The sequence below is a fragment of the Nerophis lumbriciformis genome, linkage group LG06 (genome assembly GCF_033978685.3).
Source record: "Nerophis lumbriciformis linkage group LG06, RoL_Nlum_v2.1, whole genome shotgun sequence".
NCBI classification, from domain to species: domain Eukaryota; kingdom Metazoa; phylum Chordata; class Actinopteri; order Syngnathiformes; family Syngnathidae; genus Nerophis; species Nerophis lumbriciformis.
In genome coordinates, this window is record NC_084553.2 from 47,590,158 (window position 1) to 47,606,004 (window position 15,847).

Sequence of the window (15,847 nt, forward strand, 5' to 3'; positions counted from 1 at the left end):
TCTGACATAATATTGTGAAAGTCCAGCTCATAGTGGATCCAACATAATAGTGAGAGTCCAGTCCGTAGTGGGGCCAGCAGGAAACCATCCCGAGCGGAGACGGGTCAGCAGCGCAGAGATGTCCCCAACCAATGCACAGGTGAGCGGTCCACCCCGGGTCTCGACTCTGGACAGCCAGCACTTCATCCATGGCCACCGGACCTGTGTAAGGCAGAGGAGAAAAGAAAAGTAGTAGTTTGTGCCGACGCCGTAGTCGATAAGCTTGTTAAGGGACATTCATCCTCCGCTGTTGCCATTTCTCATATAAAGTAGTGTAAAGTTCTTATTTGTATGTGTTAGTGAACTCGCCATGAAAGCACTAAAACATACCTGCGTAGTGAGTTTACATTATTCACCCAAGGAACTTTAGTTATTCGAGAGTTCCGGTCGGACAGTTTGTTGTTTCCGGATAAGGAGATGCTGCTCCGATATTGATTTAAGTACATTTTGAATGTCATTAAAATAGTTAGCTCCATTTTTTTTACACTTGTTCCACTCCCGTCCTTGCACGCTACACCGCTACAACAAAGATGACGGGGAGAAGACGCTGCCGAAGGTGAGCCACGTAAATAAGACCGCCCACAAAGCGGCGCATCCTAAAGCGACAGTCAGAAAGCGGCTTGAAGATGATCTGTAAAACGTAATCAATGCAGAATTTTGACCAAAGAACCACCATTACATGTTATGTAGACCACAAGGAAGTGTTTCTAATTTGGAAAAAAATAATAATAATAGGTCTCCTTTAATGTGCCATTTAATCTGATGCGCTTTATATATGAAAACAGATAAAAAATAGACCATTCATCGGCAGTGCGCCTTATATTCCGGTGCGCCCTATGGTCCGGAAAATACGGTAAATGTTATAAAAAATATCTTTAATCATGTTCACATTCCACATTGTCAATCAAGGACCTTTTGTCCATTTCAATCACGACTAACAAAATACCTATTTTAACAGAAATGAGATCGACCACCATCCTTAAGCAGATTATGTTTGACCTTAGGTCTGAGGTCTAACTGACTGTACAACAAGTCCTTAGAAAGGCTTCAACACAACAAATGACAAAAGCAATTGCCCACTCACACGTATTATTTGACAATGTTGACAGAGATCATGGCTCCATTCTCTCCCTCCCTGCGTAATCAAATGCTGCATGTGGGAAGAAGAAGAACATCTGTATTGATTGCTGGCAGTCTCTCCCCCTCGCTCTCTCTCTGTCTCCATTACAATACAAAAATAAATCCTCTGGACATTCTGTAACAGTGGCTGCCAACCCAGTGATTTTAGTGACGGCAGTATAAAAGATAATTCATTAAAAAAAAAAGACCCTTGATCCATTCTTTATTAAATGTGGAGTGTGGAGTGGCTTATTTGTCCGTACACTCCCCAAGCCGGATAACCCCTCTTGATTTTTAGTGTTATATCAATATGCTCCCCCAATCTTGTTGTTTTAGATGTGCATTTCGCATGCTATTCTCACTAATGTGCCTCAACGTTTTTAGGCAGTTTGTTTGAAAGCCCAGACAAAAAAAAAAAAAAAAAATTACATTCCATAAAAAGGCTCCATAAACAGTATGACACAGGTGGGGAATATTAAGTGCAAGTAATATTATTTTGGAGCCACTCCAGATTCCTTGGGAGAAAAAAACAAACAAAACCCACACCCGTCAGTATGACCTTAATATAAAAAAATATATTTTACGGGGTGAAATAATCAATTTCTGTTCTCCGTGAGGGGGCGTCACAGACACGGAGCTATCTGCGCCGTGCACCTGGGTCTTTCCACAGGGAGGTCGTTTAGTGGTGAACGCCCTCTGTTAGGGAGAGCTCTGTCATTGTGTCATGTTTTCTTTTGTTTGTTGTGGTTTTCCAATGTTTAAGTCTGTTTCTGTTCTCAGCGCTCTTTCCATTGTTTACTTTTGGTTGCCAGGTATGCTGACTTTCTTACACACCAGTTTCTGTTCAGTGATTAGTGTTTGCACCTGCGGTCACCTTTAATCGCTTCCCCTCATATACCGGTGTCACTCTGTTTCTGGTTGCTGGATCATTGTGCGCTCTATGCTCCAGTTACGGTCGCTTTCTTACTGATTTAGCTTTTCCTTAGTTTGCCGTTGGCAACGGTTGCGTGCTTGTTAGCTCTATGCCAGACGTGTCAAACGTACAGCCCCTGGGCCGGATCAGGCCCGCGAACAGGTTTTATCTGTCCCGCGGATGAGTTTGCTAAGTATAAAAATGGGCCGAAATTTTTGATTGAAAGAAACCGCTGTTCTAAATGTGTCCACTAGATGTCGCAATAGCAATTATTTGTATCTTTGTAGATCGTGCTACATATGTCCCACATCAACCTTAAGAAAGTCAATGACTTCACTATAAAAGTGGGTGACATTGTTATCACCTAGGTTCCATTCTAGAGGCTAATCTTTACCGTGATAAAATGGGAACCAAGGTAATCAAAAAGGTCATCCAACGAATGCGATTTCTCTATAGAATCTCCTCTCTGGTCAACAAAATCACCATGAGGATTCTTGCGGGAACTCTCTTTCAACCCTTTTTCGATTACGCATGCACCTCCTGGTACCCTAGCACCTCCAAAACCCTCAAATCTAGACTCCAAACATCCCAGAACAAGCTATTCAGATTACTTCTAGACCTCCACCCCAGATCCCACCTCACTCCTACCCACTTCTCCAAAGTGGGCTGGCCCAAACCTAACCCCCACCCCCCACCCCCCCACTCCACACCCCGAAATTGTAAATAATGTAAATAATTCAAAGTATACACCTAATGATTATCTTGTGTGATGACTGTATTATGATGATAGTATAAATGATAGTATATATCTGTATCATGAATCAATTTAAGAGGACCCCGACTTAAACAAGTTGAAAAACTTATTGGGGTGTTACCATTTAGTTGTCAATTGTACGGAATATGTACTTCACTGTGCAACCTACTAATAAAAGTCTCAATCAATCAATCAATCAATGTAAAAAAATAATAAACCACATGATGTTAGTGCACCAGTCGAGGAAAATGATCAAACTAAATAAATAACATCCTGTAATTTGATTTTGAAATAATTCGTATTATATTGATGGCTTGAAAATGAACACAAATGAGGTCACTGATGAACATTATCACATAATTTAGTCAGAAAGTATAAATTACAACAAATAAAGATAGAATACTATCAACCGGGGACGGCGTGGCGCAGTGGGAGAGTGGCCGTGCGCGACCCAAGGGTCCCTGGTTCAATCCCCACCTAGTACCAACCTCGTCATGTCCGTTGTGTCCTGAGCAAGACACTTCACCCTTGCTCCTGATGGGTGCTGGTTAGCGCCTTGCATGGCAGCTCCCTCCATCAGTGTGTGAATGTGTGTGTGAATGGGTAAATGTGGAAGTAGTGTCAAAGCGCTTTGAGTACCTTGAAGGTAGAAAAGCGCTATACAAGTACAACCCATTTATCATTTATCATTTAACCGAAATATGTAAGTGTAAAAAAAAACCAACAACATTATTATTTGTACATTTTCAGAATGTGCTTGTGAACAGGCTGAATGGAAAAAGGTGGGTGCTATGATTGGATATAAAAGCAACTTCCATGAACTGCTCAGTCATTCACAAACAAAGATGGGGCGAGGGTCACCACTTTGTGAACACATGCGTGAGCAAGTTGTCGAACAGCTTAAGAACAACATTTCTCAATTTAGGGATTTCACCATCTAAGGTACATAATATCATCAAAAGGTTCAGAGAATCTGGAGAAATCACTACACGTAACATTAAATGCCTGTGACCTTGGATCCCTCAGGCGGTATTGCATCAAAAAGTGACATCAGTGTGTAAAGGATATCACCACACGGGCTCAGGAACACATCAGAAAACCACTGTCAGTAACTACAGTTTGTCGCTACATCTGTAAGTACAAGTTAAAACTCTACTATGTAAAGCGAAAGCCATTTATCAACAACACCCAGAAATGCAGCCGGCATCGCTGGGCCCAAGCTCCTCCAAGATGGACTGATACAAAGTGTAAAAGTGTTCTGTGGTCTGACAAGTCCACATTTCAAATTGTTTTTGGAAACTGTGGACGTCGTGTCCTCCGGAACAAAGAGGAAAAGAACCATCCGCATTGTTACAGGCGCAACGTTCAAAAGCCAGCATCTGTGATGGTATGGGGGTGTATTAGTGCCCAAGGCATGGGTAACTTACACATCTGGGAAGGCACCTTTAATGCTGAAAGGTACATACAGGTTTTGGAGCAACATATGTTGCCATCCAAGCAACGTTATCATGCAAGCAACAGCACAATGTGTGCGCAATATGAAGCGTAAAATATGACAACGGAGACCCCGGACTGTTGAACAACTTAAGTTACTGAGTGTTGTTAAAAGAAAAGGCCATGTAACACAGTGGTAAAAATGCCCCTGTGCCAACTTTTTTGCAATGTGTTGCTGCCATTAAATTCTAAGTTAATTTGCCATAAAAAAAAATAAAAAAAAAAGTCTCTCAGTTCGCACATTGCATATCTTGTCTCTGCAGTCTATTCAATTGAATATAAGTTGAAAAGGATTTGCAAATCATTGAATTCTGTTTTTATTTACGAATTACACAACGTGCCAACTTCACTGGTTTTGGGTTTTGTAAGTTGGGAACAACTTTCAAAACATGGCATGAACCTTATTTTTTGACACTTTGGCATTAGGTAACATGCATATCCAGTATTGTAACAATAGTTATAGGTCAAAAATATGAAAAGCATAATAGATTGTGATTGTTTCTGTAGGCATAGCTGAATTATTTATTAATCAAATTACATTTAATTTACTGGAAACATTTTATACTGAATTAGCCTTACAGGATCAGCATAACATCTGCAATTCTAGGACAGCAGACCAAACTAATGTGCATGGAAAATCCACATACCCTGAATCTCACTTTACTATTACCAAGCCCCTGGCTGTACTGCTATGATATCTAAGAAACCCTTCCCCCATAAAGGCGCATTACTCGAAGTAAGTTATTATTGTGATGATGTACAAGTTTAACACAGCGAAATCCCCAAAAGGGACACACAGTTAGTCATGAAATAGGGATAACTTTTGAGTTCAAACCATCGAGCGTACACAGTTTGGGACAGTTTTTTTTTTTTTGTTACGTCACAACAGAAGGGTACTACAGGTGGTCTGCACCATACTGAATCAGAATGAGCCAGCCATCCGGGCTGCGTGTCTGGAGCTCCTGGGTCCCACCCTCCATCCCTTCCTGGTGCCTGTCTTGGCTGGGGCCTGCTGGCTCTAGTCCCCGCGTCTATTGTGGCAGCTTGGTGCACTGCAAGGTATTCCGCGGTTCTGCATGTCGGCCAGCTGCTGGGGTAGTTACCTTGTGTGTCAGCGTGTCTGTGATCTTCTTTAAATTGATTTATATATATATGTATTTATTTATTTTTTGATATATATATATATATGTCTTAATAAGGTTATCCATGGGATGACAGGTCTGGACGGTAAATAATAAACAGTTTCTCTTTCAAGCATAGGTTGCATCTTTTATTACCACTATTGTAAGGTGTGCTGGATGCAAGAATTTGCCATGTTATTGAATATTCAACATTATTGTCTTTGAGGTCCCAAATGTGTTTGCTGAGTTCTGTGGTATTTCGCAGGTTTTTGTTCCTGAAAGAAGCCTTGTGATTGTTCCATCTGGTTTTGAATTCTCCCTCGGTTAATCCTACATATGTGTCGGATGTGTTAATGTCCTTGCGTATTACCTTAGATTGGTAGACAACTGATGTTTGTAAGCATCCCCCGTTGAGAGGGCAATCAGGTTTCTTTCGACAATTACATCCTTTGTTGGTTTTGGAGTCGCTCTGTCTGAGGGCCGACGGCTCATTTGCAATTGTTTTGTTGTGGTTTGAGATGATTTGTCGTATATTGTTCATGCAGCTGTAGCTCAATTTAATGTTGTTCTTGTTGAATACTTTTCTTAGGATGTTGTCTTTGGGAAAGTGTTTGTCAATCAGATTGAGGAATTTGTGTCCAATGTTCGTTGAGACGTTTTTGCTGTATGGGGGGTTGTACCAGATGATGTTGTTCCGTTTTCTGTTCTTTTTTGGCTGGTTTCCTGGTGTGTGTTCATAGGTGAGGGTGAAATTGTATCCGCTTTCATCAAGGGCTTTTTGGTACGGGGGGGTTGCTTGGTCAAATTCAGCTTTGCTAGATGACAGCATCGATAGCCTTTTATTGATTCCGGTAGGTATTCTTTTCGTGGTGGTGGGTGGGTGGATGCTGTCATGGTGCACGTATTAGAGTGAGATGAAATAGTCTTGTGATTTTTTCCCACACATACATATATATATATATATATATATATATATATATATATATATATATATATATATATATATATATATATATATATATATATACATATATTTATTTATTTGTATATATATCTCAAAAAATAAATGAATAGAACTAAAAAAAAAAAAAAATATATATATATATATATATATATATATATATATATATATATATATATATCAACAAACAAATGAATTCAATAAATATATACATCTACATCAAGAATATGATTTGCCTTTGTAGCTGGACAGGACAAAAAAAAATCATATTGTTGATGTAGATGTATATATTTATTTAATTCATTACTTTATATATATATATATATATATATATGTATATATATATATATATAAATATATATATATATATATATATATATATATATATATATATATATATATATATATATATATATATATATATAATAAATAAATAAATATATATATATATATATATATATATATATATATATATATATATATATATATATATATATATATATATATATATATATATATATATATAAAGTAATAAATTAAATAAATATATACATCTACATCAACAATATGATTTGCCTGTGTAGCTGGACAGGACAAAAAAAAAGGAAAAAAAAAAGTAATGAGCCATAAAAATATATCCATTAAATATATGGTAAATCAGCTGATGGTGTGTTTGACGGAAAAGCAGCTCCTAGTTAAATACTGTCAATTATTATCAATTTAGTTTAAAAAAATATGGTAGTTGTTAGTAGTACTGTATATTTTATGGTATTGTAATATATACTATTTAGATCTAAGAGTTTCTTTTTCTTTTTCAAATTCACAAAATTGTTATGTTTCGGGCGGGCAAGCGCCAATTGAATTGGTTTCGATTCATTTCAATGGGAGACGTTTTGAGAGTGTTTAGAGTTGGGAGCTCAAAAACAATTAAGCTCATACGTCGAGGTATTACTGTAGTTAACTTCTCTTTAGAGCTTTTGTAATAATCAAGAATTTTCAAATTGGATTCAAAACTTTACCAGTGTGACTTTGGAACGGTTCATTACTCTTGATGAACTTTATATCAGCTCCTCGGAGCCACTTTGAAGTCAAACTTCGTCACCCAACTGATTGTGTTTGACTTTGGAAGCCACGCGGAATGAAAACTTCCTAATCAGTAAGGCCAAAAGAAAGAAAGAAAAAAAACTCTCCCAATTGAGGTAATGAAACAGCAACCTCGCCTTCCATATTAACGCCATACCGTGCAGGTGTTGTGGGGCCACGCCGCCCCATTTGAGACGCCGCGCCCGGCGGTGTATGAAGACTCCATCCCGGTTTAAGCGGGAGATAACACACTCGATAAAACTTTGACGACAGCTAGCGAGCGAGGGACGCCGGCGGAGGAGAAGACAGAGGTGGAGGAGGGACAGCTGTGCCTTTAAAGCGGCAGGCTCCTCCTCCCGCCGAGTGGAGCAGAAGCGGCGAGTGGTGCTGGCAGAAGTCGGAGCCACATGATAAACTCTGGCATCAGCTCGCCTTCATCCGGCAGTCAGGGAGGACACAGCGAGGGTGCGAGGGGGGGGGTCAGAGAGACAGTAGAAAAGAGCAAGCACGAGAGAAGGTGGCGAGAGAGAGAGAGAGAGAGAGAGAGGAAGGGGTCGTTGAGGGAGGTTGATGAGGCAGATAGACGAGCAAGCAAAAGAGAGGAGAAGCTGTCATCTGCACACCGCTTTCTTTCTTTCCCCGCAGCTCAGCCCCCGTCTGTCAACTGCCTGGCGGGGATGACGGGTGGCTCGTTTTCTGGCGGCGCGGTTATCTGAGCGAGGCTGGCGGCGGCGTTGACAGAATCAGGGGCGGCATCTTCGGCCACTTTCCTCAGCGGAGCAGCCTCAGCCTCCTCGGCCGTTCCCCCCCCCCCCCTTCCTCGTCTGACGAGTCGGAGAGCTCAAAGACCCCCGCTGATAGAGGCTTCTCTCTGTCAAGGCGGTAAGTAGGGGAGGGAGAGAACTCTTGAGTGCGCGTGCATCAGAAAGAGAGAGAAAGTGTTTTGAGTCAGAGGGCGGCGAGAGGGTGTTGGAAGCGTGCGTTGCAATGATGTGCACGGTGCGTTGAGCTCAAAAAAGGTGAGTCCATGTGCGAGTGTTTTGTGACTCCCAGTCTCCGGCAGGGGCGAGGGTAAGAACTATAAGAGACTAAGTGGTTGCTTTCTGTCCAGGTGCCATGTGCGATTGGCCAGCACACCCCGTGGCAGCGTCATCGCCCCGGATTCGTGGAGAAGTGCTTCCTGCGCTCCATCGGGGATCTTTTACGGGATTTATCTCATCTCGCTGGATGGCGGCGGGGAGCTCTCTACCTCTCTGAGAGAAGAGTCCGCAGAGAAAAAGCCACGGATAAGAAGTAAAATAATTATCCAATCACGGCATAGGGAGGCAGACCGGGTTCCCTTAGCAACAACTGAAGGAGAAGTCGTTTTCTCTTTCTGCTTGCTTTTTTTGTGTGTGTGTGTTTTGTTTGTTTTTTTGGAGGGGGGGGGGGCACACCCATATGGACTGCTGTGGGTCAAGATCGCTGTGACTCGCTGCGACCCCGATCCCAGGAAGAGTTTCTGCTTCTCAACTGTAACTGTGTCTGATCCGCGCCGTGATTTCTACCACGAGTCACGTTTAGCTCAGAAATCCAATTCATCCTGATCCCATGCCACCTGGAATAAATCCTTTCTTCAAGGTGGGCCAGGATTCCTTAGGAGAAAACCTCCACCACCTGTCTGCCTATGGACTAGATGGACAGCATCACTAAGTTGTCGCGGATCTCTGATTTTGGATGTCCTTTGGAATACCTGTTTTTTCCCCAAGAAAACTATTTAGAAGAGAATAATCGGGGGTGCTGTATCACACTTTTCGAAGGTAGAATGAGGGCTCCAGCTGAAGCCTAAGTATAGAAATATGTTCTAAATAGCCTCTCCTCTAAAACAGTTGAGTTGTACACTCTGACACATGAGATGAGTTGGCTCAGCACGATTATGTAAGATTTTCATTCTGGCCTCGGCACATGTTTTTTTTTTTTTTTTTTTTTTGGTGCCTCTTTCTTTTTTTTTTTCCCCATGGATTTACCGCGCTTGATTTCGCCCACGCTCGCTTTCTTCCCGTTTCCGGACGAATGTCGTGGATGTCAGCCAGTGGCCCTGTGGCGAGGAAAGGCGTTTTGGTCGTCCGGGTGCTTTTAAGATGTTGAGGTCTCCCTGCGTGGCCGGGGCCCCTGTTCGGATCAGTAGCACTGAGGCTCCTCGTAGCCAAAGACATGGACCCCGACTCGGCTCCCCCACGCCCTCAGCCCGTTGGCCACTGGCCCCACGTCCCCCTGTGAAGGATGTCCCTCAGCAGAGCTCCGGCCCGGGACACCTCTGAGACCCCCAGCCCGAGAGAACGCATCCGCAGCCACATGAAGATGGTGATTGACCAGCTGGAAGGAATCCTCCGAGAGCTCAAGGATGTGGCCAAGGAACTCCGGGAGGTAAGTTTTTTGGAAAAACAATCCCAGGTTCCAATTCAACATGGCCGAAGGAAGTAGCAGAGTACATTTTAATCCTACTCCCATCTCTGTTTACTTCCTGTGTTTAAATGTTATAATAGGAGAATAGAATTAGGAATGTGGAAAAAGTATGCAGTGATAAAAGATTAATGAAAGTAGAATTAATCAAAAAGAAGTAAGAAAGAGAAGCATCCACACACACACACCGAGCTTGGGTGTGCTACCAAGGAAGAGTTCATTTAATTAAGCGTAACATTCTCCTCACAGTGTGGAGATTCTGATTAAGATTTGAATGCGGGAGCTGACTTTTTTTCCCCCCCTCTCGTTGTGCAGCAGGAGGATATTGTTGATTAGTACTGCAGTAAGGGGGGTGTCTTCCCTTCCCATCAAACAAGAGGCAATTACGAATACTCCTCATGTGTTCTGTGGAGGGTTCGAGGGTGGTGAATTCTACGTAAAAAAAAAAAAAAGAGGCTGAGATAAGATCCAACACTTTAGCAACACCGCAACAGTTATGTAAGCGTTTTGTTCAGGATCAACGAGATTCCTCCAGGTTTTGTGGAGATTTGTGTGTGTGTTTCAATGTCAAGGATGTTTGAAAGAGACTCGGTAAAGAAAGATGATGCGTTATCGCTTTTATGCGCCGATAAGAATGTGACTCAAACTAATGGGCGGCAGGTGAAAAGAAAAAAAAATGTGTCTCGGACTGATAATCGGTCCGAGAGAGCACACAATGGCCCTCGTGGTGTCTTTGGGATCTTGTCCTGAAGCTATGAGCTTGTCTTTGCACAGTTCCTCTTAAAGAAAGAGATAACAGCAGGCGGGGAGACAGAGACTAATGGAAGCTCTGTACACCCATCCCATGTCCTTCCAATTATTAGCCTTCCACCTGTTCCCAGAGAACCAGAGGGAAGGGGAGGGTCTTTTAGGCTGCATTCTCACTTCTAGTACCATACTGTAATCTGGACTAATAAGAAAAGAAAGATACTTGGTGCAGACGGGTTTGCTTTGCATTCACGCTGGTATTTTGTCAAGGGACCAAAGGCTCAAAATCGGAAGTAAAAAAACCCTTTCGAAATATCAATCAATCAATCAATCAATGTTTTTGTATATAGCCCTGAATCACGAGTGTCTCAAAGGGCTGCACAAGCCACAACGACATTCTCGGTTCAGATCCCAAATAATAAATAAATATGAAATAAATACACTTTTAAAGGCCTACTGAAATGCGATTTTCTTATTTAAACGGGGATAGCAGGTCCATTCTATGTGTCATACTTGATCATTTCGCGATATTGCCATATTTCTGCTGAAAGGATTTAGTAGAGAACATCGACGATAAAGTTCGCAACTTTTGGTCGCTGATAAAAAAAGCCTTGCCTGTACCGGAAGTAGCAGACGAGTAGCGTGACGTCACAGGTTGTGGAGCTCCTCACATCTGCACATTGTTTACAATCATGGCCACCAGCAGCGAGAGCGATTTGGACCGAGAAAGCGTTGATTTCCCCATTAATTTGAGCGAGGATGAACGATTTGTGGATGAGGAAAGTGAGAGTGAAGGACTAGAGGGCAGTGGGAGCGATTCAGATAGGGAAGATGCTGTGAGAGGCGGGTGGGACCTGATATTCAGCTGGGAATGACTAAAACAGTAAATAAACACAAGACATATATATACTCTATTAGCCACAACACAACCAGGTTTATATTTAATATGCCACAAATTAATCCCGCATAACAAACACCTCCCCCCTCCCGTCCATATAACCCGCCAATACAACTCAAACACCTGCACAACACACTCAATCCCACAGCCCAAAGTACCGTTCACCTCCCCAAAGTTCATACAGCACATATATTTCCCCAAAGTCCCCAAAGTTACGTACGTGACATGCACATAGCGGCACGCACGTACGGGCAAGCGATCAAATGTTTGGAAGCTGCAGCTGCGTGTCTGCATATCCAACTCAAAGTCCTCCTGGTAAGAGTCTATGTTGTCCTAGTTATCCACAGGCCAATGGTAAAGCTTGACTGTCATCTCCCGGGAATGTAAGCAATGAAACACCGGCTGTGTTTGTGTTGTTGCTGCAGCCGGCCGCAATACACCGCTTCCCACCTACAGCTTTCTTCTTTGCTGTCTCCATTGTTCATTGAGCAAATTGCAAAAGACTCACCAACACAGATGTCCAGAATACTGTGGAATTTTGCGATGAAAACAGACGACTTAATAGCTGGCCACCATGCTGTCCCAAAATGTCCTCTACAATCCGTGACGTCACGCGCTGACGTCATCATACAGAGAGGTTTTCAGCAGGATATTTCGCGCAAAATTTAAAATTGCAGTTTAGTAAGCTAACCCGGCCGTATTGGCATGTGTTGCAATGTTAAGATTTCATCATTGATTTATAAACTATCAGACTGCGTGGTGGGTAGTAGTGGGTTTCAGTAGGCCTTTAAAGAGCGCCCTTGTCACAAACAACGAGGGAGAGACTTTAGCAGAGTAGGGTTGTATACCGTAGACCGTTTTTTATTTTTACCGGTACAGGAAGACCGGTAGATTGTGGACAAACGACATGGCTAGTCTTACTTTCTATCCAGCTAACCGCCGTAGTTCTGATAGAACAGATGAAGCTGTATCGCCTGCTTGCCTTTAGTTGAGTGCTAAATGTGTACAAATGTAGGCTTGCATGCCAAAAAGCAGTGGCCGTGCGTTTCTCACCTAGGCCTTCAGTGATGTCCGACTTCAATAACGAGCTCTCAAAATACCATCATTGATGTCACCACATGACCATTGCTTGAGAAATACTATACAGGAACACATTTACGCACTACTGGGCGTTGTATAAAACGGGTTATTTTCTGCCGCATTTAACCCGCATCAGCAATTAAAACATATCTTATGTGGTACTGGCAAAAATAAAATAGCAAAAATACATATTAAACCTGAAAAAATTCAGAAATAAAACATCTGAACTCACATTTCATCGCCGGGACAGCTGAGCTAGCTTCTGAGGCCGACATCGTCTCACAAGATGTAGTTTCTCTTTAAATATCCTTCTTGAAAATGGCCTTGCAAATATATGTGTTGTCTTGTCTGATTGATTGATTGAGACTTTTATTAGTAGATTGCACAGTGAAGTACATATTCCGTACAATTATAAATACAATTACTAAATGGTAACACCCGAATAAGTTTTTCAACTTGTTTAAGTCTGTGTCCACTTAAATTGATTCATGATACAGATATATACTATTTTCATAATACAGTCATCACACAAGATAATCATCAGAGTATATACATTGAATTATTTACATTATTTACAATCCGGGGTGTGGGATATGAGGGGGGGGGGGGGGTTAGGTTTGGTTGGTATCAACACTTCAGTCATCAACAATTGCATCATCAGAGAAATTGACATTGAAACAGTGTAGGACTGACTTGGTAGGATATGTACAGCAAGTAGTGGACATAGAGAGAGAGATCAGAAATTATAAGAAAAAGTGTCTACATTTGATTATTTACATTTGATTATTTACAATCCGAAGAGGTATGATGAGGAAGGGAGGGTGTTAGTTTAGGGTTGAAGTTGCCTGGAGGTGTTCTTTTAGTGCGGTTTTGAAGGAGGATAGAGATGCCCTTTCTTTTACACCTGTTGGTAGTGCATTTCATATTGATGTGGCATAGAAAGAGAATGAGTTAAGACCTTTGTTAGATCGGAATCTGGGTTTAACGTGGTTAGTGGAGCTCCCCCTGGTGTTGTGGTTATGGAAGTAGTTTGACATGTACTTCAGTATCAGGGAGGTGTAGCGGATTTTATAAACTAGGCCTAATCATAAAAGATGCAGACGAGGCATGTTGGCTGAGTTCTTAAAGTTTACTCCACAGCGTACTCATCAAAAACATCCTGCTGCCAGCATGTGTACATTCAGCAATCTAAACGGGGCTACTGCGCATGCTCTTTACTACTGTGGCATGCTGGGTAAAGGAGTTACCTAGCTCATAACATAACAATATATATCTGCCTTAGGCCAGCTAGAAGGCCTTACTGACAACAACCTGTGAACTGATTGGCTATTGCAACTGTCTGTCAATTATATCTGTCCGTTCACTTATAGTGCACGGACGCCAGGATTGTTGATTCTGAAGGCTCTTGGTAGATTTGGTACAGCATGGCAACATAAGCTAGCTGAATTCTGATTGGATACAAACTCTAATCTAAAAACAACAGCGCTGGAAGGAGCATAATATGACATGTAACGATACAAAGTACAAATGCCGTATCTAGTCGATACTACAATGATTACATCGATATTTTTTATTATCACAAAAATCCTTTGAATTTTTAACATTTTTATAAAACCATAAAATACGTCCTTGGACACAGGAGAACTTTGTTACCAATGCATGACCCTGTAACTACTTGGTATTGGCTTGATACCAAAATGTATAGTATCACTTAAAACGTATGTAAAGTATCCAATCAACAGAATAATAAGTGCTTATTAAATTTTAACAGAAGTGTCGATATAAATTGTTAAAACAGAAAATAAGCAGATATTAACAGTAAATGAACGAGTTAGTTAATAATTCCATTTTCTCCTGCTTGTCCTTAATAATTTTGACAAAATAACACAATGGGAAATGGCACAATATGTTACTGCATACATCAGCAGACTAATTAGTAGCCTTTGTTTGCCTACTTACTACTAAAAGAGAAGTTAAGATTTTAATGTATGATTTTCTGTTGAAATACAGCCAATAATATTATTTTTTTTGTGGTCCATTTTTATTTAGAAAAGTATCGTAATACATTTTGGTACAGATACCAAAATATTGGTATCGAGACAACCCTGTTAAAAACAGTTAATTTATCAGCATCACCGTATGCATTGTGTGACTCGCGCTTTAAAGGCAGGTGTTAAGAAAATACCTCTCTTTTGTGACGTCACATTATGTCAAGTCAAGTCAACTTTATTGTCAATCAGACCATGACACAGCAGACTGGAAATTGCATTTCTCCCATACTCTAATGTGCGATACTAAAACAAGATTTGACACACATTAAGCATAGACTAAACATTAGGTTAAACATAGGACAGATATTTAACATATAAACAAATGACGGACAGTCATCTTACAGCTACCAACCTATCATACTGTTCAAGAATAAAATGTGCACGTCATAGTCATCTCCAGTGTTGTTTTGTGTGCAAGTTCTTAAATCAAATGTAACTTATCTGAACAACATCCAGAGTTGTGGTACTTCAATTAACTGGAATCCAGTGTGCTGTGGGGCCCTATTGTAGTGAATCACACCTGAGCCATCATAAATTAATCAAATCTTTAATAAACACGTGAAAGTAAACAATGTGATAAAGAACATCAATCAATCTAGGGATTTAGATATCTGGTCAGGACATTACACACTTTTTTGCCTTCACCTTCATTGTCCATTCGTTTTTGGTGACTTTATATACTCTGGACCTAGACGTTGAGTCTGCGACATACATGGCGGACAAAAACAGATATGGTCTGCTTTGCCAGTCCAAAAGCATTTGCCATTTTCCGGAGTCTTCCCTCGACGGCCAGGTAATACAAAGCACACGCTACCTTTTTAATCACATCCACGGGAGCCCGCATTTTCGTTGTCTCTCCTTCGACAAATGGACAAAGTTTTTCGGTAAGTAGAGTGGAAACTTTGCAAAAATATCCCAATCTCAAGATGGGTGAGATGGTGGAGTGGGTGTCATATTTGTTCTCGTGATGCCGGTATCGATATCTCGCAATTAACTGACGCGATTATCAGCTCGAGCGAGAGGAAACACAGAGCCACAGTCGGATGCCAGGATGTTTAATGTTGCATAAAATCTGCCAGCTGACCTGGACAATCGAAAGTTCTCTTGCCGTCTGAGAAGTGTTGTATCTAGGGATGTCCGATAAT

The 15,847-nt window shown here is 41.3% G+C and overlaps 1 protein-coding gene across 2 annotated transcripts in view; it reads left to right on the forward strand.

Moving 5' to 3' along the window:
- Positions 1 to 7,886: 7,886 nt before the first annotated feature.
- insyn1 (inhibitory synaptic factor 1) overlaps positions 7,887 to 15,847 on the forward strand; it is a 233,732-nt gene continuing 225,771 nt past the window's right edge. Inside the window, exons 1-2 of one of the 2 annotated variants that reach the window (XM_061964469.2) lie at positions 7,887 to 8,366; positions 8,596 to 9,890. In XM_061964469.2, the coding sequence (XP_061820453.1) occupies positions 9,747 to 9,890 (144 nt within the window). In that variant the 5' untranslated portion in view covers positions 7,887 to 8,366; positions 8,596 to 9,746. Of the gene's footprint in view, positions 8,504 to 8,595; positions 9,891 to 15,847 lie in introns of both variants that reach the window. The other variant, XM_061964470.2, reaches the window with a different exon arrangement.